This window comes from Neoarius graeffei, chromosome 22 (genome assembly GCF_027579695.1).
Source record: "Neoarius graeffei isolate fNeoGra1 chromosome 22, fNeoGra1.pri, whole genome shotgun sequence".
NCBI lineage: Eukaryota > Metazoa > Chordata > Actinopteri > Siluriformes > Ariidae > Neoarius > Neoarius graeffei.
The window spans coordinates 17726299-17754293 of NC_083590.1; the positions used below are offsets into that span (position 1 = coordinate 17726299).

The following is a 27995-nucleotide window of genomic DNA, read 5'->3' on the forward strand; positions in this document are numbered from 1 at the left end:
GCGATGCGGGAAACGCTGAATAAAAACACCAAACGCGGTATCGCTTCCAGCTGATTTTCAGTTGTGAACAGACCTCTCAAAGACGGCTGACTATTGGTGGGGACAGCAGGTAAAAAAGCTTTATGAAGCTTTGATTGGCCCGCCTCCCGTTGCCTTGACGTTGCTATGGTTTTTGATTGGCCCACCTCCCGTTGCCTTGACGTTGCTATGGTTTTTTGTTGTCATTGGCTGTAAGCAGTAGCAAGCGGTAAAATCAGCATCCAGCTCGCTGCTACAGCAAAACAGCACACAGGCAGTGATGTCGGGCAATAAAAGAAAACGTAAGGAAGACATAATATGACATTTTTGTCATATGATCCTGTAACAGCAAGGAGTTTCTGTTTGCAATCTCTCTCTCTCTATGTCTGTCTGTCTGTCTCTCTCTCTCTCACACACACACACACACACACACACTAATAAATGCTTGTAGGTAATGCTAAATGTTTACTTATATTTACTTTTTTCTTGCTCATTGTTTGCATGTATATACATATGTATATATGCATGTGTATATGCGTATGTATGTAACCTCTGCAATAAAATGTAAAAATGTGAAACAATTGTCACTTAACCCTTTCAACTTAATGAATAAACATTTTTGCAAAATGCACTACAACTACCAAAACTCTTCTACCACCCATACCTACATTACTTCCAGATTCTGAAATTGCAGTAACTCAAAAGGAAGCACATGATGTTTCAAATGTGTGAAAATAGTAAAAGTTGTGTGAAAATGAAGCAGCAGCAGCACATAATTTTGATTGATTGTGGTGTTGTATTTTGGGTAGGTCATCCACTACAGCGAAATTCACAGCAACTTCAATATCCACTTTCTCTGTGTGATAATGTATTGCCCGTATACATGCAGATGTTAGCCTAAGTCTAAGACTGAGTGTACCTGGTGCTAAAAATCAAAATAACACAAAGGAATGGACAACCAATCATTTGTACAGTGTAGGCCACATTTCATGCGACAACCATGGCGCACTGGGGCGCTTGGCCAAATTATGTCCCCACCAATATCAACACCGTTTTTACACCCTTGGAAGGACCAACGGGCTGACATTCGCCTTTTTTTCAGACGAGTCACAGACATGATGAGTCTGTCACAGAGAGTCACAGGCATGATGGAGGAAGGGAACAGACAGAGACCTGCTCTGAAGATGAACTGGTAAAGAGCATTGTATTACGAGTCCTTAAAACAACTTTATTTTTAACCTCATCATAGGCTGCATGTCATCAGTAGGCTAGTAATAAGAGCATACTGTCCTTTAATTAAATGTAAATAAATTAAATAAAATTATTATTTTGGTCAGTCATTATAGAGGGATTTCACTGACGTCACCCGAAACCGGAAGTAAACAGACCCTGCGCCATATTGGAAGACCAACAAACTCGTGATTAGGGGGAAATAACGGCAGCGGTATGTGAACCCACGAGAATAAAGTGGAGTGGCAAACGACTTAAACAAACAAATCTGAGCTGTTTTATTTATGATTTATTGGCCCAAAAGTAGACTTGAAAGAAACCTGTGTGAGACTTGGCAAAAAACTGTGGATATAATGGATAAGTCTGTGCATGATCTGCGGACACTTTGAGGTAAGCAAACGCAAGAAATTCAGATTTAAAACATGCTAAACTGGCCCCAAGTTGATAACTGTATGAGGAGCAAGCCTCCCAGACTTCTACAATTTAATAATAATAATAATAATTTTAGGATGGTTTGGGGCTTGCTCTCCCTCCTATTATATAAATAAAGCATAGTTGTTGTGTAGGCATAGATCATAAATACATATGTATAATTTGGATAAATTAACCTAAATTATGGATACCTTAATAGTAGCAAAAAGTATTAATTTTTCAACTGAAAAGATATATTATTAAAAGATAAATATCAACAAGATTACCTTGGCCATAACTATATGTAGGTTATTCTTAACAACAGCTGTAATATCATGAACCAAGCCACTAACAACATAATTGTAAGCCTGTAGCCCTTTGTAGGCCTTCAAGTCATCAGCAGTGTAGGCACTGGGTGTAAACAACAAATAGTTTACAATGTCTGGGTAGCAAACAGATGGCAGAATTGGTGTCAGGTCCTCCTTATGTTTCCATTCTCCCTTGCCCCGAGCCTTATCATATGGGTCAAACCCATCAATCACAGCCAGTTTCTCCACATACCGTGCCCTTTCTGCAGCTGGTAATGTACTCACATAACCAGACTTATCAGCCATCGTGTCACTTCACTCTCGCTCGTAGTTTGTTTTGTATGTATATACTTGAGGTCTTCCAATATGGCGCCCTAACAAAATCTCGCGGTACGGTGACGTCATGCGGTAGCCCTCTATTCTTGAACGCCTCCATATTTTTGGGCCATTTATTTAGATAAAGTCAATATATTTTCTACAAAGTTCTATGTTGTTTTGACCTATTAACCAGGGTAATGCTCCTTTCTATTGCTTTGGTAGCCATTTTTTTGTAGCAATTTGGCATTTCTGCATTTGTTTGAAATGTGTGTGTGTGTGTGTGTGTTTGTTTGTGTGTGTGTGACTAGCTCTGGTGTGACAGATTTTCATGCAATGTTTTACATGTTTTTTGTATGTTGTATTGCGTTACATGTTTTGCAGTTGCACATTCTGTTTTGTGTTTTGCCTGATACACAATAATAAAAAAAAACAAGATATAAATGTTAACATGTTCATTGGTAATTGTATTCATCAAAACAATGTTCTAGATAAGCACATCTTTATCAATAGGCCCATATAAAAACTGCACGAAATGCACTTAAAAATATTTTGGGAAGGGCTCAAATTTGGACCCCCCCCCCCCCAATATTTATACCATGGTTACGCCCTTGCAGCCATGTCATTTATTCTCCTTGACACGGTGTCATTTGAAAGCGGCACCAAGTTTAACTCTGTGGCAGCTTTCTCTCCACACATCATACGTGTCATCTCTCTGGCTAATGGTAAACACAGTAGTTCCCCGATTGTGTGTGGCTTACCGGCTCTGGCGATCAAGAGGCTGGCACGATATGAAGCTTCCTGTGCTTTGGCTACGGGTGTACCATAGGACAGAATGGTGGACTTGGACTGCTTCAGTTCATCATGTTTTCGTAAAAAAAAAAATCCATTGGTTTGTCCTTTAGTGCTGTGTTTGGTTGTAAGATGCCGTTTGAGATGCGATGGTTTCATGGACTCATTGCTCAGAACGTCCCCGAATACAACACACTGCAGCCTGGGCAGCTCCTCTGTCCCGCTCCAAATGAATCCCAGTTTTATGTATTTTTCATCATCCTTCCTCCTCACTGGTTTCTGCCGTTTGCTAGCAGTTCTGGGGCTGGTTTTGCCACTGTCGTTAGCATCCGCGCTCGGCTCACACACGTCCTCTTCAGTTCTCCCTCTCTCCTGATCCACGCTCCCATTCGCGGATTTAAGCCACGACAGTAATTTTGTCCGACTCATCATAATTAGCAAAGCCACCTCCACCTTTTCCCATCACAGCCTAGTCTACCAATGGCGGATAACCGTCTGTCAGCGGAACCGGCGGGAATGCATTGCATACGTACGCTACATATGGCTACCCAGAAGCACTTGCAAACTTTTTTAAATTATTAACTTAATTTGTATTTCCTTTCATTTTCTTGTCATCGGTTGATAAGATATTTTCATCCATTTGGATATTATGGATAGTATTTCACGTTTTATTTTATTTTTTAAATTTTATTTATATTTAATTAAGTGATTCTTTGGCGTACCACTAGAATGGAGCCCGCGTACCACAGTTTGAGAATCACTGGGTTACAGAATTCAAAAACTAAACTCTTTGTGCTGATTGCATTGCGGTCTAGTAAAGCACTGATGAGAACATTTATCTGTGAGAGCGCGCACACACCAAACCGATCCGACTGCCTGGGCACTTCAAAGATATTTTCAGCACATTTCAAATAAAACACCACCAACCAGTAGCCTTAGTATCAGAAACAAGAAAAAATAACTCAATAAAACTCCTCAAACACATGGAGCTCCTGATGTGATATCATTCACCTTCACAGGAAGCGAGATGGAGCTGGGAAAGTTTTTACACCTTGTTTACTTTGCACTGTGGTGAATTTACAAAGTAAACGTCTCCTTTTTGTTCATGTTGAACCTTTTTTGCTGTGTGGAGGTGACACGTATGATGTGTGGAGAGAAAGCTGCCAGAGTGTTAAACTTGGTGCCGCTTTCAAATGACACCGTGTCAAGGTGTCAATACATAAAACTGGGATTCATTTGGAGCGGGACAGAGGAGCTGCCCAGGCCGCAGTGTGTTGTATTCGGGGACGTTCTGAGCAATGAGTCCATGAAACCAACGGATCGGTTTGGTGACTCAAGGAGAATAAACGACATGGCTGCCGATGTTAAAAAGACACTGATTGAGCGCATTAAGAACAGTAGGTATTTTACCATACAGCTTGATGAGACTACAGATGTTGCAGATTTGGCCAATTTATTTGATTCATTATTTAAGTACAGTGTTTTATTTTCCTATATTTAAACAGTGTTACTGTTCAAAGTACTGTGTGTAATGTTACAGTGGCCAACAATATTAAATATACTTGTTAAATAAAACCTCCGCCTTGTTTTTAATGAATACTTAGACCTACTATGCTACTGTATTTTAATGTTGGTCATTATGGTGGTACTTGGAGAGCCAAGTATTTTCTGAGGTGGTACTTGGTGAAAAAAGTTTGAGAACCACTGGGTTAGAGTATTGGTGGAGGGACCAGCGGGCCCCCGTCCAAAAACAGATTTTGCAGTTTCTAACAGCCAATCGTTAGCTCTCCATGGTCCATCTGAAATAGAAATTCAACAGTCATTCCTGGGTCTCATGGCAATTACTGTTCGTATGCCACAAAGCCCAATTAAGATTTGGTAAATCAAAGCATAGCACGAATGCTTGCAGAACAAAGAAATTGAATGTATAATGGCAAACATACAAAATAGCAATAAATTTTAAAATGTAAACTGGGCAGGGTTCTCCACGTTTCAAAAATAAAAGGTGGCGGAGGGGGCGGGGCCCCAGTGGGGGTCCAGGGGGATGAAGCTGACAGACTTTGGGCTTTTTTGACAGTGAAACTGGCCAGTAAATGGATAGAAAATGCTAAATCATTGTTAAAATCATTTTACAAAAAATTATCACATTCTTACTGCACATATCTTTATTGTCAATGTGAGACTCATTTGACATTTCAGTTGAGACTGATGCACCTATTGCACATCCCTGAATTAATTATATATATTTTTTCTGCATGTGAAAAACAAATGAACTTCCATGCATAAACAAAATACCCAATTACAATAAATGCATACTTTTTTTTTTTTTTTACAACAGACATAATGTTAACTGGGTGAAACCACTCCAATCCATGCACGAGCTGGTGCACGTGCCCGAGACTGGCACTACAAAGCCACCCCGGCCTCCGTAGTTCGGGTCCTTTGACAGAGTTTGTGTATTTAATATTTCTGATCTGCTGCATGGACTGTTCAGATTTCTGCAGGATCACTGCACACGCAGCTTGTTCTCTTCTCTGGATCTGATCAATAACCTTGGTCCTCCCAAGCTCCTCAGTGACAGACTCACATTCCTCACTACCTGCAGTGTGTGTTTTGTGTCAGATGAATCAGAGTTTTCGAATCATGTGTCGAGTCTGAGAGCGTGTGCCAAATGAATCCCCGCTATCAAGGTGCTTAAACCACGTGACCGATGACAAACGACGCCTCGCAGAACAAGAGTGACGCTATTGGTTTGCCTACCATCTCTGGACCCCATATTGACCTCAGTGGGTTATGTATGCTTCTCTGTCACATCCAAGAACAATAGTTACAATATTCGTGCATTATTCCAGGCAGATATCACCACTATCCCCTCTGTGGTTCAGTACTGGACTGGTCTTGTTGGTGACCTGAACTGGAGCAGTGTGTGGAACCTCCCATACAGATACTTCCTTACAAACAAAGTAAGGGAGATTTCAAACTGATTCATAGATACTCTCCTGCCAAGCATTCACTGCTTAAGTTTAAGAGAGACATTTGTGTGGACTGTTCATTGTGTGAGACGGACTCGGAAACAATAATGCACCTGTTCTGGCAATATCCCTTTACCATCCCATTCTGGACAGAAATAACCTGGTACATTACAGCCAAGCTGGACTCTGATTTTTCTGATTTTAATGTGTAAACTGACAATCCGACATTTTTTTTTTATTCTACAACTATAAAACTGGATGTAAGATCAACTAAATATAATAAATCTGTATTTAAACGGGGCGGCACGGTGGTGTAGTGGTTAGCGCTGTCGCCTCACAGCAAGAAGGTCCTGGGTTCGAGCCCCCGGGGCCGGCAAGGGCCTTTCTGTGTGGAGTTTGCATGTTCTCCCCGTGTCCGCGTGGGTTTCCTCCGGGTGCTCCGGTTTCCCCCACAGTCCAAAGACATGCAGGTTAGGTTAACTGGTGACTCTAAATTGACCGTAGGTGTGAATGTGAGTGTGAATGGTTGTCTGTGTCTATGTGTCAGCCCTGTGATGACCTGGCGACTTGTCCAGGGTGTACCCCGCCTTTCGCCCGTAGTCAGCTGGGATAGGCTCCAGCTTGCCTGCGACCCTGTAGAAGGATAAAGCGGCTAGAGATAATGAGATGAGATGATAATGAGATGTATTTAAACGACACTTTGGTCTCATTTGTTTGTACAAAAACATAACTATTGTAGCACAATCTGTTTCTGGGTGTTTTTCACAGGGATTGTTGCTCATTTCTGTATTTAAATCTATTGTAGAGTTTGTAATGTTAGAGCAGAGTAAAGTCATGATGTTACAGTGGTGCTTCAAAGTTTGTGAACCCTTTAGAATTGTCTATATTTCTACATAAATATGACCTAAAACATCATCAGATTTTCACACAAGTCTTAAAAGTAGATAAAGAGAACACAGTTAAACAAATGAGACAAAAATATTATTCTTGGTCATTTATTTATTGAGGAAAATGATTCAATATGACATATCTGTGAGTGGCAAAAGTATGTGAACCTCTAGGATTAGCAGTTAATTTGAAGGTGAAATTAGGGTCCGGTGTTTTCAATCAATGGGATGACAATCAGGTGAGAGTGGGCACCCTGTTTTATTTAAAGAACAGGGATCTATCAAAGTCTGATCTTCACAACACATGTTTGTGGAAGTGTATCATGGCATGAACAAAGGAGATTTCTGAGGATCTCAAAAATAATGTTGCTGATGCTCATCAGGCTGGAAAAGGTTACAAAACCATCTCGAAAGAGTTTGGACTCCACCAATCCACAGTCAGACAGATTGTGCACAAATGGAGGAAATTCAAGACTGTTGTTACCCTCCCCAGGAATGGTTAACCAACAAAGATCACTCTAAGAGCAAGGCATGTAATAGTCGGCGTGGTCACAAAGGACCCCAGGGTAACTTCTAAGCAACTGAAGGCCTCTCTCACATTGGCTAATGTTAATGTTCACGAGTCCACCATCAGGAGAACACTGAACAACAATGGTGTGCATGGCAGGGTGGCAAGGAGAAAGCCACTGCTCTCCAAAAAGAACATTGCTGCTTGTCTGCAGTTTGCTAAATATCACGTGGACAAGCCAGAAGGCTATTGGAAAAATGTTTTGCGGATGGATGAGACCAAAATAGAACCTTTTTGGTTTAAATGAGAAGCGTTTTGTTTGGAGAAAGGAAAAAACTGCATTCCAGCATAAGAACCTTATCCCATCTGTGAAGCATGGTGGTGGTAGTATCATGGTTTGGGCCTGTTTTGCTGCATCTGGGCCAGGACGGCTTGCCATCATTGATGGAACAATGAATTTTGAATAATACCAGCGAATTCTAAAGGAAAATGTCAGGACATCTGTCCATGAACTGAATCTCAAAAGACGGTGGGTCAAGCAGCAAGACAACGACCCTAAGCACACAAGTTGTTATACCAAAGAATGGTTAAAGAAGAATAAAGTTAACATTTTGGAATGGCCAAGTCAAAGTCCTGACCTTAATCCAATCGAAATGTTGTGGAAGGACCTGAAGCGAGCAGTTCATGTGAGGAAACCCACCAACATCCCAGAGTTGAAGCTGTTCTGTACGGAGGAATGGACTAAAATTCCTCCAAGCCGGTGTGCAGGACTGATCAACACTTACTGGAAATGTTTAGTTGCAGTTATTGCTGCACAAAGGGGTCACACCAGATACTGAAAAACAAAGGTTCACATACTTTTGCCACTCACAGATATGTAATATTGGATCATTTTCCTCAATAAATAAATGACCAAGTATAATATTTTTGTTTCATTTGTTTTACTGGGTTCTCTTTATCTACTTTTAGGACTCGTGTGAAAATCTGATGATGTTTTAGGTCATATTTATGCAGAAATATAGAAAATTCTAAAGGGTTCACAAACTTTCAAGCACCACTGTATTTGTGAGTCCCATAGAATTATCAGTCCCACAAACACATCAGTCCCACAGGCTCTTTTGTCCAGTTTCACAAGCACATTGCTTCCTCCTTCTCACTCAACACAACTGTAGCTGTAGTCATTATTATGATCTATTATGTTACTCAATTCCTTCATGTAAGACAAAACATTGAAATATACTAATTCTATACAATAAAATATAATTGTAGTCTATATTTATTACATTTCCAAGTTATATTTAGAATATAGATATTTTATTTAGTATATATTTACAGAATATATGTACTCCCTTGTTGTTTGTTGATGATGCTGAGACAGTTGTGTTCTTCCATGTAGTTGTGGCTCACAGGGCGATCTGTGCTCCTGTGCTTTAAACGGAGATGGAATGCGTTGGGAGAGGTTGTTCCTCCGTTACGCCACAAGGGGGAGTATGCGGCTAGGCACATTCATTGCATTCTATCTGTATTTGGCAGAGTTTGAGTTGACAAAAAGCGCATCAGTAAACACACATTCAAAAGCCACACTGAGTTTGGACTCTTCTTAATTCACGTGTGCAACACAAAGACACTGAGCTGTGTTCACTCTCACAGTGTCCCAGTCAAACCCTCTCAATAACAGCATCACATTCAACTCAAGCAAAGACACTTCATCAGCGGCGCGGGAAGACATTGTCGGCAGGGGGTGCTGTGACGTGACCTGGGACATTTTTTTGAAGGGGGGTCTGGGGGTCCTCCCCCATAAAATTTTGTATTTCTTAGATGCAATTTCCTGCATTTTAACCAATCAGGCGTCCGAAATCCTTTTAAGCTTGCAATTGCAATATTTCGTTAAACTGCCTACTACTTGTAGGCCTAATCCGTAAAAACGACGTTGTTTTTTTTTTTTTTTGAGTGATGACGGAAGAATCTGAAGCCTGTCTGTCAATGACAATTCTCAGTTAACACGATTACGAAGGACAGGTTATTTTAGAAGCAGAAGCGCATAGCTGTGGTTTAACAGTCGCAGGTTTTACATCTGCTCTAGATAAACTGAAGGAGACGCGGATTCCACCCGATTACAGCCTTACATACCCAGATCCAGTCAAGCGAGTGTGCATTTCAAATACAGTAGTTAGTCGCACGCACACACACACACACGAAACAGAACAACACTCTCGCTGGAACAACACAAACACCATGATTCTCTCAATCAACAGACCGAAATCCACAAACCCACTCATCCTACTACTATGGGTTAGTGACACTAACTTAGTGTTCTATTGCAAAAATCACTCATAAAAGTGATGCAGCGGTATTTCACACTCTCCATTAAGAAAAGTAAAAGTAAAACATGATGAGCATGGACACACCGTTTTAAACGAACGTTTTTTAAGACTGTAGTTACATCTGAGTCAACTTCAAAGCACGATGCTAGCAACACCTGCACTTGTTCAAGGCATACCAAATAGGCTCAAGTGAACACGACACAGCGGGCAAAATTAATAACCAAATGGCCTTACCTTAAAACGCTGTCTTGATCATATGACTCCTCGCAATTATTCCACTTAAATCCACACGGTTCTCTTCTGAGACATAGTAACTATTAAGTATCAACTAACTAACTAACTCTTACTCTTCTCTACAGACGGTCGACTCGTACTCGCTTCCTGTTGTAATTTCGCGCGCTGAAAAGCTGAACGTCAACGTCACGACAAAAAAAATTCTGATGGTCCACTAGGCTACATATTAAGTTATAAGTTTTAATTAAATCCTTTTTTAAATAACTAAAATGTAGCCCTCATCATCCTACATCTAAAACATGACATATAAAATCAGCAGAGCCAAATGAAAACAAATAAACAAATATATTTTCACGTAAGTTTTGTTTTATGTTCATGTCAGTTTTGAGGGTCCACCACCCGCGCCGGTGCACTTCATCACCGGATATACAGTTTTACCTTTGAGAAGGTGATAAAGGGAGATTGGGTTCAAAAAGAAAAGAGAAATAGTGTTAATCATCACAACAACAATAAAGAGCACAACATTCCCCCTTTCCTCACTCACATCCGGCTTTAAAGGCATGCGGTTAGGTTAATATGGGACGGCCTTGGGCTGAGGTGCCCTTGAGCGAGGCACTGAACTCCCAACTGCTCCCCGGGCGCTGTTAGCATGGCTGCCCACTGGTATGTGTGTGCGCGCTCATTGCTCGCATGTGTGTGTTCACTGCTTCAGATGGGTTAAATGCAGAGAGGAATTTCACAAGTGTGTGATGAATAAAGTTGTGCTTTTCTTTCTTTGCTGACTCAGTGTTCATTGAAGAATTCTGTTAGCTATCTGCCAAGTTCACAACAACTAACAATGGCAGAATACTGACTATATAACTCGGCTTGTGAAGGCAGCTTTTCCAGACAGCAGGATAGCAGAAAAATATCAGTGTGGACACACAAAAAACGCAGCTACAATCAATAAGGCTCCTGCTCCTCACTATATGGAAAACATTGTGGAAACTGCTCAAGAGGGCCCGATCACCATCATGATGGAGGAGTCCAACAAGGGGTCAGATGATAAACCTTGTGCCATCATGGTCCGACTGCTTGACAAGGACCTTCAGAGTTGAAAACAGATTTCTAGGCATTCCAGTGTGCAATATACCGACTGCTCCAAACTTGTTCACAACTCTACAAGACGCACTACAGTAAGTGTTTTTCCCATAATATAATAATTATTAACAGGTAACAGGATAGCTTTTTATCCCAGTCCTTAAATTCTGTCAGTCAATCTAATGATAGGCCTACCTACCACTACTACTACTACTACTACTACTTCTTCTTCTTTTTTCTGTGCTAAGGACATTATTTACTGTATATTTTACAGACATCACAATATATCCTGGTCAAGCGTCAAAGGATTTTCATCTGACAATGCAAGTGTCATGGTGGGCAAGAACAATTCTGTACTCTCCCGTGTAAGACGAGCAACAGGCTCCCAAGTACCTGACCTCGGCTGTGTTTCCCATATTGAAAACCTCTGTGCCAACAGTCTCATAAAAAGTCACTCCACCTACCAGTAGAAGATCTGCTCATTGATACCTACTAGTCAAGTGAAGTTTATTTGTATCGCACTTTTAACAATAAACATTGTCGCTAAGCAGCTTTATAGAATTTGAACGACTTAAAACATGAGCTAATTTTTCCCCTAATCTATCCCCAATGAGCACGCCTGTGGTGACGGTGGCAAGGAAAAACTCCCTCAGACGACATGAGGAAGAAACCTTGAGAGGAACCAGACTCCAAAGAGAACCCATCCTCATTTGGGCAACAACAGACAATATGACTATAACATTAACAGTCCTAACATAAAGTCAGCTTTGTTGATGCTATAAACCCCAACCGACGGAAACCCGAGCGCAAAACCGTTCACGACAACCGCAGCCCTAAAGTTCAGCAAGTCAACTGCAGACCTACTATTATTTTCATGGAAGGTAAGTTATACAAATTCTTGTAAAAAAGTAGAATATCACTGAGGCTTAAGTCTTTCAATTTTGCTCTCCATTATCAGTTATTTTAAAAGGCTGCCTTTTTTCCAGTTCCAGAAGAAGGGAGGAATATAAAGAGTTCCAAATATTCACAGGAGTCGACATGGAGGAGGTTCTTAAACATGTGTCAAAGATGGCTGTCGATGGAAAGATGTGTTGCTAGAACCCTCTCCCAGTGGCCAGCATTACAAGCTTACTTTAACAGCAGTGATGACAAGGAAAAGCCTGGTCATGTCAAACGATGTGCTGATGCCTATGTAAGTGAAGAGATGAAGCTCATGTATTACTTTCTCCAGTATGCTCTCACAAAGTTGAATAAGTTCAATATTCTCTTTCAGGTAAGTATATTTTTGCCTTTATGGGTAAAAGATTATCATCACATAATATTTCATTCCCTCCATACTTCTTTACACTTCAACTTAGAATAAAAATGGTATCATTAATTTCTCTCTTTTTAGTCTCATGACTGTCGTGTACTTGAGCTAGAGAAGGAAACAGAGGGTCTTTTGAAGGCTTACGTTCTGAACTTCATGAAAGTGGATGCTGTGAATATTGATGACCTATCAAAAGTAGATTATAAGTGTGAAGAACAGCAGAAATCTGATGATCTCACCATTGGCATACAAGCTTCCAGATACTTGGAATCCATCAGTGAGGACTGTGATCCTGCGATTATTACCTGTTTCTATAGGTAAGTTTTAGCTTGGAATATTGAACTTTTTTGTGCTTATAATAGTATGTGCTTTTCTCTTAAATGGTGAAATTTTTTCTCTTACAGGAGTGTAAGAGCTGCATATGTTGCTGCTGTGGAAAAGTTTTTAAAGAAGTTTCCCTTTGGAAACCCAATATTGAAGTCAGTAAGAATTCTAAATCCATTACACAGGACTGATGTGACAGAAAGAGAAGGTAAGTACTTAAAATTCTCTCTATTTTCTGGGGTGAGTGGAGGGAGATCTCCCTCTTTTTCATTGAGCTTGTTTGGAGCCTCTGTGTCAAGTCAAATCAATTCTGGCAGCTCAGTGGCGGCATCATAAAGACAAGATTCATTTCCAGTTACGGTTTTAATCACTGGGATCTGTCAGCTCATTCCTTTACTGAAAATAAGCAGACTATTCCCAAACAAATGAGCAACATGTATGTGTGATAATCACTTCAATCACACACATCAGTTAAACACGTCATGCACAAGGCTGTGTGAAAACAGAGCCTTAAAGGTGGAGTACAAGATTTTTTTCAGGAGTATTTTTTACCATATTGCTTGAAAAGCTCCTCACACCCATGTTGCAAGCAGTACAATAGAAGGTTTGACCCAAAAATGAAATATTTTAATCCAGTCTACAGTGTAAAATAAAGGAAAAACGCCATCAAATCCTATCGAGGTAACCACCTCAAAATGATTAGATACTGACACGTCAATCAGACTGAAGCCCGCGAGCAGCCCATCCCTTCTGTGTGTGTGTGCATAGATTTACATAGAAGACTAGATGCCTCGTCCCCGTTGCCCGTCAACGAAGTCGAACGTCCGCACATGGCGGCCATCTTACCTCCGACAGCTGGCTTACCCATTACATTGTGTTGGTAGCAATATGTACTTTTCAGATGACCGTAACTTCCTCAAATTTCAATCGATATTCAAACGTTTGTTATATAAAATATTCAAATATTCAAAAGGTTTGTTATATTAAAAAAAACAAACGGAAGTATGTATTTATGATATTAATGATGAATAATCATTTTATGTTTTCAAAAAATACGCATAGCTTGGCAAAAATATTTCAGTATACTACAGACTGTAAGACAGGATGCATGCTGAAATTCCTATGCTGTGAGAAGCCTAACACTGCATACTTATGGACAGGGTGCGATTTGTCAAAAAACCAGAAGGGGGGATTTTTTTTTTTTAAATCATGAAACGTCACAAAATTAAGGTAACAATAGGCTAACAGCTCAATAACATCCGATGATATCAAATGAATAACACTAAATGAAAACGAACACATCTTCCTATCTCTCTGACTAAATACACGAACACTAACACACAACAAAGTTCGCATTGCTTGTCGCGTTGCTGTGATGTTTCTCTCCCTCCGGATTACATGGACAGTGACTTGAAAATCACTAAAATGCATGAATACTAAATGAACAGTTTGCTCTGATGGCGCAGTTCATGTGGCCTTTTCTGCTTTCCCGTCGGTGCACTATCTGCCGCGTTTCGCCTTTCTTTAATCCACATTTCTGCGAATTTCTCAGCAGGGAAGGAACGCACGTCTGGCCCATTGACAGCGAGGAAAAGAAGGCTGTCAGTGTGGATACATTCATTCTGTTGCGCTCATCAATAAGGATGTGATTCATGGCGCTAAATCCATGTTCACACTCTGGATATTGTTATTATCTACAATGTATCTATTTGCTGGGGACGTTCGTGAACATCAAAGCTGCCACTTCGGGTCATTTTGAAAGTGAGTGCAATGTAGACCATAGAAAACTGTCACAACATGCCTGTCATGTCAACTTTTTTTTTTGGTTTGTTTGTTTTATTGACGGGGTTGTCCCCGAGGATTTTTTTTCAGCAGAGATAAAAACCAGAGGGGGGGATGATCCCCCCCCCCCAGCAAATCGCACCCAGCTTATGGATAACTGCGGCCTTAGGACAAATAACCATACAATTTATTTCCAATTTTTAGTGAAAATATTTTTACATGTGATAGGGCCGTAGGGGGAAGCTAAATAAACAGCTTACTCACTTCTGAAACTTCAGAAATACTTCATCCACCTCAAAAACCTAATGCACTCACATCATAGCATAATAACAAATGCACTGCCCGAGTAAGTAATAGTATAAAACAGTGACAGCGACTCACGGTAGTTTGTGACAAAAAAAGCATTTAGTTAATCACATGTGGTTATACTTCCAAGGATAAAAAGATATCTTTACATTTACAAAAAGAACATTCAAAGCTGATTATCATGTCAAAGTCAATATATGTTAGCACAGAAGATTGAAATTTCATTTGACTAGGCTCCAATGTGCAGTTAAAATAAAACTAAACATACTGATATAAACATCTACAATTAAAGTCAATTAGTCAGTATTTTGATTTCCTATAAATCATAATGTGAGTGCTGGGCTGTGCTGTGCTTGCATAAGTCTTCATACCCCTTGTCTGTGGTAAGATGGCCGCCCTGTGTGAGAGCGCGAGCAGCCCCTCCCCCACCCGCGCGCTGAGCAGCCCCTCCCCCACCCGCGCGCTGAGCAGCGAGAGACAGAAATGCACAGAAAAAGGGCAGTTTTCCCTCAGAGCGCTCCCTCCAAACAACGGGGATTTACACGAAAACGGAAGGAGATATTCACAAAATTATTTCACAGTGAGTGCCACAAGGCTCTCCTGAACACACTGATGTAATTTTTTTGTCTGTAGTCTAAAAAATGAGGTCACTAGAGCGAGTTAAAAACAAGTGACTTTTCTGCCAAGTTTATAATGGCAGTCTATGTGGCTGCGCGGCTGTCCTCTCCTCACTTTCAGGCTTCTCATTCAAAAACTGCAAGTCCTATCGTGTAGGTAGGCACATTGTGTGAATCAGGACAAGTGTGGCTACTACTTTTGAGAAAATTGTGTGTGTGGAGTGAAAATTGGGGCTGAAAACATAGTTTAAATGAGAAAGTTTGAGCTATTTTTCCAAGCTCTCTACACTCTAACTTAACGAGCTCCACTGGTGTGTAACGCAATAGACACCCGTTATAAAGGCTCGTTTTCTCAGGCTTTATAAGGGGGAGGAGGGGTGGAGACGCGGGGGGGCGGAGCATGGTGAGGGCGGGAGTGTTTCTTTTCAAACTATGGCTTGTGGAACCGTTATTCCAAAATCTCCTACTGCACCTTTTAATATATCTGACTTTTATTGCTGTTTTATAATCCCCATAAAAACACCTTTGTTAGACCAGTCAAAATCATCAAAAAGTAAATATGGCGATGTAATGTAATAGGCTTGTGAGCCTTAGAAGTTCCCGTAGGTGTGTTACGGGAAAACAAGAAGCGGGTTCTGAATGCTACTCTGTTTATGGCTGAGAGTTGAGTAGACGAACAGTAAAGTTACGTTTATAAATGAAGTCAGTTGTCAAGCCTCATCAATATAACGTGGTGTCAGAAGTAAAGGCGGAAGAAGAGTGACGGTATGGCGCAGTTTCAACCACCAACGAGTTTGTGTTTAAGGCAATCTTGCCAAAAATTGGGGGAACTGGAGTCAGCGTTTTGAGCTCTTCTGTACTGCCAGTGGCATCGCGGAGAAATCCGAGAAGGTGCAGTGTGCAACGTTTCTTCACGTCGCGGGAGAGGAGGCGATTTAAAGTATGTAATACGTTTGTCTTCGCGGACAGCGAGAAAGACAGACAAAATAGACATGCTGAAGTTGTTTCAGGACTATTGTGAGCCAAGGAAAAAACTTACCTTGCATACGGCACATGTTCTTCACATGAGCCCAGAAGCAGTCAGTCCATTGATTTGTATGTAACGGATTTAAAAAAATAAGGCCAAGGACTGTGAATTTGGACTGTTGCACGACTCCCTGGTATGTGACAGAATTGTTTGTGGTATTATTGACGACCAAGTGAGAGGGAGACTGTTAAGGGAAGCAGATCTGACCCTAGAAAAAGCCATTGATATGTCGTGCAAGTGAAATAACAACCAGCCAAGTCAAGGCACTGACAGAAGAAGTAGAAATTAAGAGTATGGACTGTCAGACAAAAAGATAAAGTGAAAGCTAACACAGAACAAAATGAGTCAAGTTGCAGCAGATGTGGTTTCAAGCATGGAACTAAAAAATGTCTGGCTATTGGCCAAACATGTAAAACATGCAACAAGAAAAATCACTTCGCTAAGATGTGCAGATCACAGAGTCGGCAGCACCAACAGAGAAAGAATGTGCATGCAACAGAGCAAAGTGAGGAAGAAAATGACATTTATTGGCACAGTCAGAAAGGAGCATGAGAAACACAAAAGAGTGATGGAGTCGGCACAAACAGAAACCGAGGAAGAAAAATGGACTGAAAGACTGAAAATAAACAAAGTTGTGACTTTTAAACTGGACACAGGTGCAGACTGCAATGCAATGTCAGTTAAAACCTTAAATGCGCTGGATGTCAGAGGAAAACTCAGTGTTAGTAATAGTAAGCTTGTTGCCTTCTTTGGCCAGAAGATAGCACCACTGGACAAAAGAGCATTAACATGTCAATACAAAGGCCAAAAGCACAATATTGGCCCAATCCCAATTCTAATTTCTACCCCTCCCCCTTCCCCTCCGCCTTCCCCTTGGCCCTTCCCCTTGAAACTGAGCTACAAGGGATAGGGCTTGAAATTCAACCCCTACATATTGGGATAGCCCTTCAACGATCGCATACGTCATCGCGTACCTCCGTCAGCGTTTACGTTAGCAAAACGCGTCCAAATGCGTCATTGGCTGCGACCAGCCGCTACAGTCAGAGCGAGACGCAGAACCAGAAATCTCTGCTGGCAGGGTGTGATAACTAACACCACTGAATGGGATATCTTTGGCGCTTCGTGCACCACATCCGACCGAATGAGGTGTCAGAACACTCATGTAAACAATAAAAGCGAGAATAACAGAACAAAACGTACACAGTCAAGCAACCGAAAACAATACTCACTCCCAAAGCTTTTTAGCAGCAGCTTGGATTTCAGAAATCGCTGCTCATTCTCAGCTCGAAAGCGAATCAAGCGGCGTGTTTCCTCTGGATAACAACTTAAAACACGTAAATAATGGAGAAAATACATTTATGACAATCTTTCGCCGCGGGAACCGCCATCTTTCTGAAATCCGCATGAAATCTCGCTGAAATCCGCATGGCATTGTGGGAAATCACTCAAACCCCTTCGTTCGGAGTCAGCTCCAGGAAAATCTCCGTTTGGAGGGGTACAGAAGCCCTACCCCTTCCCCTACCCCTCCGCGTTAACTGGGATTGGGATACCCCTACCCCTTCACGTGAACGCGCAAAATGGAGGGGAAGGGCCAAGGGGTACGTCCAAGGGGTGAAATGGGATTCGGCCATTGAGTTTGAATCACACAAGATGATGTTCCGGCTATACTGGGAGGAGCCACATGTGTGAAACTAGGCTTAGTGAAGAGGATGCATGATGTTGGAAAGGAAAATGACCTCCTTAAAGACTATGAGGATCTTTTCACCGGACTAGATTGCTTACCTGGTCAGCATCATATACAGATTGACCACACTGGTACACCTGTCATGCACGCTCCCAGAAGGATTCCTGTAGCACTCAGACATGGAGTAATTGAGGAACTACAGCACATGGAGAAATTGGGAGTAATAACCAGGCAGATGGAGCCAACAGAGTGGATTAACAGTATGGTAACAGTGGTCACACCCAAGAAAATTTGTATCTGTATGGACCCAAAAGACTTAAACCAAGCAATTAAACGGGAGCATTACCCATTACTCACAGCGTTTGGCATATGGGTAACAACCTCCGGTAAACTCCGGGTCACCTTCAAGCAGCTTTCTTAAAAGGTGCACTGATGTCTGACAGGTTTGGAATGAACTTTGCGAGGTATTGAATCATCCCCATGAACCCCCCCATGAAAAACGTTTACCGGAGGTTGTTACCCATATGCCAAACGCTAAGTACTTCTCAGTACTAGACGCCAATGAGGGCTTTTGGCAGATAAAACTTGATGATGAAAGCTCAAAGCTCTGCACATTTAATACCCCCATTGGAAGATACAGATTCCTACGTTTACCGTTTGAGATCTCATCGGTGCCAGAGGTGTTTCAGAGGGCTAGTGCGCAGATGATTGAAGGGCTAGATGGAGTTGTGAACATCATTGATGACTTACTTGTCTGGGGAGACTCTGTGGCATTGCACGACCACAGATTGAAGTTGTTGCTGGAGAGAGCAAAAGAGAATAACCTGAAACTGAACAAAAACAAGTGCTTTATCAGGACAAAAGAAATTAAATGCATCGGACACACACTCAGCGCCAGTGGACTGAGACCAGATGAGGAAAAAGTGAGAGCAGTGACACAGCTCCCAGACCCACAGAATAAGCAGGAACTGCTGAGGTTCATGGGGATGATTCAATACCTCGCAAAGTTCATTCCAAACCTGTCAGACATCAGTGCACCTTTTAAGAAAGCTGCTTGAAGGTGACCCGGAGTGGCACTAGGAAGAAACACAAAAGAGGAGTTTTGAGCATCTTAAACAGCTGGTCACCAATGCTCCAACCCTGAAGTTTTATGATGTTAACAAACCACCGACACTGTCAGTAGATGCCAGCTCAGAAGGCATCGGTGCAGTCATATTGCAGGATGGACAACCAGTAGTTTATGGGTCGAGGGCTCTCACTGATTGTCAGCGCAGGTATGCGCAAATTGAAAAAGAACTACTCGCCATTGTCTATGGATGTGAGAAATTCCATCAGTATGTGTATGGAAAAAACATTCCGGTTGAGAATGACCACAAGCCGCTGGAGAGTATTTTCAAAAAACCCTTGCACCAAGCTCCCATGAGACTTCAGAGAATGCTGCTTAGGCTGCAAAGATACAGCCTTAAAGTCACCTATCGTATCGACCAGGCAAGGAACTGCACATTGCAGATGCATTGAGTCGAGCATTCCTCAATGAGAAGAATGAATAGCTGCTGGAGAAAGAATTAGAGGTGAACATGACCACACATCATCTACCCGTGTCGGAGGAAAAACTGTACAAGTTCAGTGCAGCAACAGCGGATGACCCCGAAATGCAGTTACTGAAAGACATTACATTAAGAGGTTGGCCGAATGAAAAAAGTGCAGTACCAAAAGAAATTCAGCCCTACTGGACATTTAGAGATGAAATCACACACACATCTGGGCTGATGTTCAAAGCAGCAAAGCTCATTGTTCCACATCAGCTGAGACAAGATATGCTTAACAAAATCCATGACTCACACTTAGGAATTGTGAAGTGCAAAGAAAGAGCCAGAGGTGTTTTGTATTGGCCACACGTTTACACACATTGAAGAGATGGTGTCACAGTGTCCCACTTGTAATGAGAACTGTAACAGCAACCCAAGAGAGCCGCTACTCTCACACCCTGTACCAAACAGACCGTGGAAGAAAGTAGGGACTGATCTCTTTCACTTCAAAGGATCTGAGTTTCTGCTTTGTGTTGATTATTTCTCCAAGTTCCCTGAAATAGTAAAGTTGAGACAGCACCAGTAGTAGTGTCATAGTCCCACTAAAATCAATGTTTGCAAGGCATGGCATTCCTGATGATGTCATCTCTGATAATGGTCCTCAGTATGCCAGTGCTGAGTTCAAAGACTTTGCAGAAAATTGGGAATTCAAGCACAACACATCCAGTCCTGGTCATGCTCAGTCAAACGGTCAAGCAGAAAGGACAGTCGATTAAAAATCTGCTGAAAGAAATCAGAAGTTAATGGTGACCCCTACATTTCACTACTGGAGTATCGCAACACACCGCTGGAAGGAGTAGGATTATCACCAGCCCGCTACTAATGGGACGGCGGCTAAAAGGGAAACTGCCAACTTCAGCCTCACTCCTTATTCCAGAGGGTGCTGTCCGAGTACACAGCCAGCTGTAAGAGAAGCAGGAGAAACAAAAACTATATTTTGACAGACAAACCAAGACACTGTCTGACCTGCAGGCTGGAGAAAATGTCAGGGTGCAAAAAGGAGGGACCTGGCAGCCAGCAGTAGTCTTGCACAAACATGACCAACCACAATCTTTTGTGGTTTGTACACCTGATGGGAGACTGTACAGAAGAAACAAAGTATCTGTGAAAAACTGATGTAAACCTTTCATGTCACAGATGCACAGGACCTCAACCTGAACACAGACTCAGGGATGAAACCCTGTGACACAAATGATGGACATGCAAAACACACAGGTTCAGCTGAGCACACTGTCGTTGCAAACAAAAAAGAGACACTGAATGAACAATCTGAAACACTCCTGTCGAACCAGATCCAGTAGACAAGTGAGACTACCTGTTAGATACAGAGAGTAGATTAAGTAAAGGCACAAGTTAATGAATGTGTATTGTTATACTTGTTATGGTTTCAGAGATGTTGAAGTACATGGTTGTCTATATGAAAGCTATTTTCACAGTAGTTTGCAACATTTTCAGTGTGTAAAATTTTTGGGTACATTTAATGTTGGTAAAGTGTTTAAGACATATATTTTCACAGGTTAAGTCAACAAAGTGAACAGACTCTCATGCATGTTAACTTAAAAATGCATAAAAAAGGGGATGTAATGTAATAGGCTTGTGAGCCTTAAAGGTACCCGTAGGTGTGTGACGTGTTACGGAAAAACAAGAAGCGGGTTTTGGATGCTACTCTGTGTTATGGCTGTGAGTTGAGTAGACAAACAGTAAAGTTACGTTTATAAATGAAGTCTGTTGTCAAGCCTCATCAATATAACAGGCGACTCGTCCTGGACACAACACACAAATCCAACAGAGATGAGAGAAATGCTTCTCTAAAACGTGTTTATTCCCTCCCCAGGTGCTGGGACAGCAGGTAGTGGATGAACATGTTCCAGATGTTTCTCTCATTGGGGAGATGGGGGATGCGACAGAACTGGGTCGGCTGGTGCAGTTGGTGCTGGGCTGCACAGTCAGCTGCGAGAAGAAGCAAAGTACCCTGGGAGACCAGACAGCTGTCCACCTTGCAGTCCAAAGCAATCACGAGGAGCAAACGTTCACAGAAATGTATTTTCTCTGATGAGTTGAAGGTTATATAACAGCAGCTCTGACAGTGATGCAGCTGCAAATCACAGTGCTTGTTCTAACACACTATCGTTACTATAGAAACGGCTTTGGTAAAATAAGGGTGGGTGGATGGACAGGTGATAAAGACTCTGGACCCTCAGCAGAAGCCCAACTTTGTCTCTCCTGAGGTTCAGGCTCTGAAGAACCAGCTCTCAGAGAAAGACAGGAGAATCCAGTGTCTGGACGTGAGGTACACCTGAGATACATCACACTGAGCGTTTGAGGATTATGGGTAATCGGTTACTTCCTGTCACTAATTGCTGGGATAGAGGATTTCTGAGACTGTACGGTTCGATATATGACTTCCAATTACATTTCAATTTCTATCTGTATTTAAAACACTTAACAGGTTGCTGTTACTGTTTGGAAAGGATGAGTGGTGTGTTTTCTGTATTTTCTTTGCTATCACATCACACATCACATTATCTCTAGCCGCTTTATCCTTCTACAGGGTCGCAGGCAAGCTGGAGCCTATCCCAGCTGACTACGGGCGAAAGGCGGGGTACACCCTGGACAAGTCGCCAGGTCATCACAGGGCTGACACATAGACACAGACAACCATTCACACTCACATTCACACCTACGGTCAATTTAGAGTCACCAGTTAACCTAACCTGCATGTCTTTGGACTGTGGGGGAAACCGGAGCACCCGGAGGAAACCCACGCGGACACGGGGAGAACATGCAAACTCCGCACAGAAAGGCCCTCGCCGGCCCCGGGGCTCGAACCCAGGACCTTCTTGCTGTGAGGCGACAGCGCTAACCACTACACCACCGTGCCGCCGCTCAACTGCCTTCTTTTTTTTTTATTTTTCACAAACAGCTTTTATGTGAAATTATTATTATTTATTTATTATTAATGACAGTAAATTGAAAATTTATCTAAAAGAGCCACTGGGCTCGAACCCAGAACCTTCTTATTGTGAGTTGACAGTACTCACCACTACACCACTGTGCTGTCACTTTTTATTCTATTTCTTGGTGATTAAAAGTGGACTGGACTTGCAGTGTAACTTCAGAACAATAAAACGCCAAGAGTCTCCCTGAACGAGTAAACATTTCAATTTCACTGTTTACTTTTTCAATTTAAAATTCATCTCAAAGAGCCGAATCAAAGAGTCGATTCATTCCCTGAACGACACATCACTCGGAGTGAATTAGTTCTGAAGTGAAAGTTTCTCTTTCAGCTGAGACGACGTTTTGTTGGTGTTGGAAAAATAATAAAAACTCCAACTCCAGGCGGAACCGGTGAGATTAATGAAGCCCAGCATGGAGTGCTGAGTAAAAGTGAGTGCTGTGTTGGAGAGAAATGTGGTTGTATTTGACTGAGCTCGTGTAAAAACAGCAGTAAAAATGCGGAACTGAAATCATCTTCCCTGTAAAGCTGCTGCTTATCGGCTGTGTGTTCTATATTCGAGTTTCTCTCTTCAGTTTCTCATCTATTAAACACTCAGAGTTCGGGGAGATTCAGCTGTGAAAGATTTTTGGGGTAGTTTTCGCGTTACTTACAGCAAACAGGAAACTACTTCTCAAGTTCACGCATGCGTGTTAGCGGTTTAGGAAATCACTGATCTCGTGTGAAATATCTGAAGAGCTCATTTGCCAGTCGTATTGCTGGGTTTCAGTCACGTGACTTTTCTTAGCGGTTTTACCAGAAGTGAAATTGTTGGTGGTTTAAACGGCTGCTGTAGTGCAAACAGCTAGTGATAACTTATCAGAGTCTGCTCATAATCTAGAAGCCACTGCTGGCTTTAGATCTATTCAGAAGATTGCTATGTGCAATGGAATCGACCCCTACAGTCTGGGAAAGAAGGATTTGTCATACGATCTCAAAAACTACCCTTCAGTCGAGTTCCCCGACATCTCGAACTATCTAGTGTTGCAGACGTCCTTCTACACCGCAAAACACATGAAAGCGTGGAAGAGTATGGAGGCTTCTGACTTTTTTGTATATTGCTGGGTAAAGGACCTTGGGATCAAGTCACTGCCCAATGAATCCTGTATTGTTTTTGCCCGAGTAAATATTTTTTTAAGCTTTTCGTTCACGTCTTTACAACAAAGCGCTGCAAGTTGAAGTGCAAACAAGCAGCAGTTCACTTGATTCTCATTTGTGTTGGCTCTTATCTCTCAGATACATCATTCACAAAGATCATCAGAAACCCCTTTAAAGACCTGGATCTTAGTTAAACAAGTCGGAGAAGTGATCACGGCGCATTGTAACTGTACGGCTGGGGAAGAACTTTGTCACGACCTTCATGCATATGGAATTTGTGAGGAGGAAATAAAGAAACAGCTGGGGACTTTAGTGCTTTGTGACTAAAAAAAGTACCGCAAAATAATGACACAGCAAGAAAAGTACTTGGAAAACACTAAGGCCATAGCTGAGAGGGAAATACAAACCTTTCACCAAGTGATCACTGTAAACGCGAGCATGCTTCGACTCGGCTCCCTTCGATTTCACTGAGAGGTTCAAAAGCCACCTTTCTCAACATCTTTTTGTGAAATCCTGTGTTTGTTCACCTTTTTAAAATTTTTTTTTTATTAGCTCATGGGGAACCCTGAAGAAACTTTTATCAGTTTCATGGTTTGACCTATTCGAACAACCTACAACAACGCAAGCGTAAGGCATTTTTCATGGAGCAATGCACCTTCTCTGTACAGTTTGGTCGACCACCAGCTAAAGTTTTGAACAACTAATGAGGCGAATGTGACATCCCGTGAAACCCAGCAATTGGGCTATGACTTCTCCAGATATTTTACACACCCTCTGTCTGAAATCGTTCACTACTCCCTATATAGGGAATTACTGTATAGAGGACTATATAATGAGCTCACTGGTAAAATGAAAAAACTCTTTCGGACACTAGACCGTCATGCTGGTATTCACATCATTATTGTTGCACAATTAAAATGTGCCAGATCATTTGGCTGGTGAGTTTTCAAAATAAATACATGCGTGTGTTTTTGTGATATTATACTGAGCGTATTTCTCACATTAATCAACACAAAGTACCTACAGCTTTCAGTTGTTTAAATCAAGGCTGAATAATTTCTTCTTTGCCGCTGCCTTTTATTCAATCAAGTTTGAAACTTTGATTTTTTTTTTCAGCGTGACTGCAATGCATGATGGGATATATTGCTTTGGTTAGTTACAATCGTTGTACACTCCTTTTCATGATGCATTGTGGGATACTTTGAGTGCACTATATAGGGTGTAAATAATCCTCACTAAGGTTTTAGACAGCATTACAAAATAGCATCCTCACTATGTAGTGCCCTGTATAGTGAATAGGGTGTGATTTCAGACACAGGGACAGAATAGTGGCGAGGCCTCATTTGTCATCGACCGCGTGATCTTATGTAACTTGATACTCGCCTCAAAGCAGGGATTCATTTGTCACGCGCTCTAAGACTCGACACATGATTCGAAGACTCTGATTCATCTGACCATCACTACCATCAAACTGTGTGCAGCATTTACTGAAATAAATGGCCTTTGTTTCTTTCGCGGTCCAAATCCTGTGCTCTGATTGGCTGGCGAGCGGGTCCGTATCCTATGGTATGGATCCCGGTTATGGACCTCTGGCGACTCGCTCGTTCACAACAACAAACGTAGTAGATTTTTTTTTTTGTCAACATTTATCTTTTTTATAAGATTTATTTATAAGATTATCAAAAATCTTATAAATTTTTGCCAGCATTTCTCAGGAGAATAGCATTAATTTTACATCATGGATGGCGATAATGACAGTGTTCACAGCGAGTTTTACTACCCTGAGGAAGAAGAAATAAAAGAAAACATTTCGGGAGAAAGCTAAAACCTGTAATTTACTAACACCGAGCAAAAACATGGCTGAATCCTGAATGACTCCTCTTTGTATAAATAGGGGACTACATAGGTGGCAAAATGTAGTTGTTGTTTTTTTTCCTGCCATGGAAGTGCACTTGTATACTGAGGAGGAAGCCATTTTTGTATTCTGTTTGTCATGACCTTCTTTTACAAAGATTAAAAGATATAGGTTTCAGCCCCTCTGTTATTAACTGGTTCTCTAACTATCTGAGTGGTAGAATGCAGCGTGTGATCATTGATAACTGCACCTCATCCTCTCTAGAGCTAAAAATGGGTGTGCCTCAAGGATCAATTCTGGGGCCCATTTTGTTTTTTATATATATATATATATATATATATATATATATATATATATATATATATATATATATATAAATAACCTGGGTAGGGGTCTAAGTCCCACAAAGGTACATCTCTATGCAGATGACACAGTAGTGTACACTTCCGCATCATCAGTACAGGAAGCTGTGAACTACTTACAGTCTGCTTTTAACCAGATACAAAATTCTCTTGTGGGACTTAGGTTGGTTCTAAATGCTAAAAAAACTAAATTCATGATTTTCACACGCGCTCACACACCCTGTAATAGCTCTATTATTACCACAAATGGAACGCAGTTAGAAAAAGTCTCTTCCTATAAATACTTAGGAATATGGCTAGATGATAAATTGTCTTTTAGTACACATATTGAAAACCTCTTAAAGAAACTCAGGCCTAAATTAGGATTTTATTTTAGACAAAGAAAGTGTTTTCCTTACAAAGCAAGAAAAAGGTTGGTAGAGAGTACTTTCTTATCCGTGTTAGATTTATGGTGATATCATTTATATGCATTCCTCACTAGTACTGCTAAAAAAACTGGATGTTGTATATAATTCTGCCTTGCGTTTTATCACAGGGACTGGAAATAGAGTTCATCATTGCTTGTTGCATGAAATGGTACAATGGTCTTCTCTTTCTCTTAGAAGGAAATTTCACTTTCTTATTTTTATTTTAAAAGCGCTACTGGGTAACTTACCTCAATACATTTCGACTCTGCTTTCTTTTCACACAAGTGTATACAGTACAAGGTCAACAAATAAGTTACAATTGACTGTACCCTCAATAAGAACTGAACTTGGCAAGACATCATTTTCATACTATGCACCATATATGTGGAATGAACTACAGAGTACACTTCACCTAGAGACACTTCCCTCTGTCAGTGTTTTTAAAAATCTTTTACAATCAACTTTTATAGAGCACTGCCATTGCTTTTAAATAGGGTGCCCATGTTTTCACTTCTTATCATTTTATTGCTGTTCAGTTTTTGTTTTACCTTCTATGTGCGTCTTGTTTTCTCTTGTCTTTTGTTTTTAATTATTCCTGGCTGCATTGTCAGTTGTGTATTTGGTGTACGTCCCATGTTTTTTTATTATTATCATTATTATTATTATTATTTTAATTTCTGTTTTTTTTAGTTTTATTTAGTGTCTTGTTTTTGTCCTTGTCTTTGTATTAATATCTGCCTGCTATTCTTGGCCAGGTCTCCCTGGCAGAAGAGCCATTGTGGCTCAATGGGACCTTTCCTGGTTAAACAAGGGTTAAATAAAAAAATTAAAAAAAAATTGCATTACAGCCGTGAATGAGGATTCAAAATGGCATTAATTTTACAGCACGGATAGCGATAACGACAGTGTTCACAACGAAAGCGAGTTTTACTGCCCTGAGGAAGAAGAAATAAAAGAAAACATTTTGGGAGAAAGCTAAAACCCTCTAACTTGCTAACAGTTTGATCTAATTAGTTAATGAGGCCCATTTTGGACCATATTATCCTAATACATAATATTACATTAGGTAAAAACTTTAAACCAGTACAATCTCTTCTTCAAAGTTTCACCAAATGGCTTTATTTATGTAATATAAAGGTCATAATACTGTATAACTTTGGTCGAGCAAAAACATGGCTGAATCCTGAATGACTCCTATTTGTATAAATGGGGAACTACATAGGCGGCAAAATGTAGTTTTTTTTCCTGCCATGGAAGTGCACTTGTATACTGAGGAGGAAGCAATCTGCATTACAGCCGTGAATGAGGATTCAAAATGACGGCTTGGCTCAGTTTCCCCTTTCGGGCGCTCTCGTTTTCTGTTAGAATTTGGTAAAGAAAAAAATAAATATATTATTTACCAGCTTAAGGTCAGTCCGTTTGGTGAAATACCGTGACCTCGACCTTTAATACCGACCTTGGCCCAGAGGGCCTCGCTCACTACTTTCAAGACCTCGGTCACGGTATTTCACGATACAGACCTCCCAGCTGGTAAATAACATGTATTTATTTCAAAGAGCTC

The 27995-nt window shown here is 41.2% G+C and overlaps 2 protein-coding genes across 6 annotated transcripts in view; both read left to right on the top strand.

Moving 5' to 3' along the window:
- Positions 1 to 11817: 11817 nt before the first annotated feature.
- LOC132870715 (uncharacterized) lies at positions 11818 to 21923 on the top strand. Of its 5 annotated transcripts, XR_009651188.1 has the most exons (6): positions 11818 to 11960; positions 12066 to 12352; positions 12473 to 12705; positions 12793 to 12920; positions 14265 to 14473; positions 21552 to 21923. XR_009651188.1 is itself a non-coding variant. In XM_060904508.1 (5 exons), the coding sequence occupies exons 1-5, from the start codon at positions 11954 to 11956 to the stop codon at positions 21575 to 21577; spliced, it is 681 nt and encodes a 226-aa protein (XP_060760491.1). In that variant the 5' UTR covers positions 11818 to 11953; the 3' UTR covers positions 21578 to 21923. The 5 variants fall into 5 exon arrangements, 4 of the variants coding, with proteins under 4 accessions (XP_060760491.1, XP_060760489.1, XP_060760490.1 ...); XM_060904508.1 differs by lacking the exon at positions 14265 to 14473; XM_060904506.1 differs by lacking the exon at positions 21552 to 21923 and having other exon boundaries at positions 14265 to 14641.
- Positions 21924 to 22458: 535 nt separating this feature from the next.
- The window catches only part of LOC132870726 (protein NLRC5-like), a 930547-nt gene continuing 925010 nt past the window's right edge, over positions 22459 to 27995 (top strand). The window contains exon 1 of the mRNA XM_060904521.1: positions 22459 to 23065. The gene's annotated coding sequence lies outside the window, so the exon portion shown is untranslated. The remainder of the gene's footprint in view (positions 23066 to 27995) is intronic.

Bases quoted from the DNA above. Each gene is read 5' to 3' on its own strand.
- LOC132870715 (XM_060904506.1), top strand. The intron at 12,353-12,472 runs GTAAGTATATTT...CTCTCTTTTTAG, and splicing joins AGTTCAATATTCTCTTTCAG to TCTCATGACTGTCGTGTACT. The intron at 12,921-14,264 runs GTAAGTACTTAA...CGAATTTCTCAG, and splicing joins TGATGTGACAGAAAGAGAAG to CAGGGAAGGAACGCACGTCT.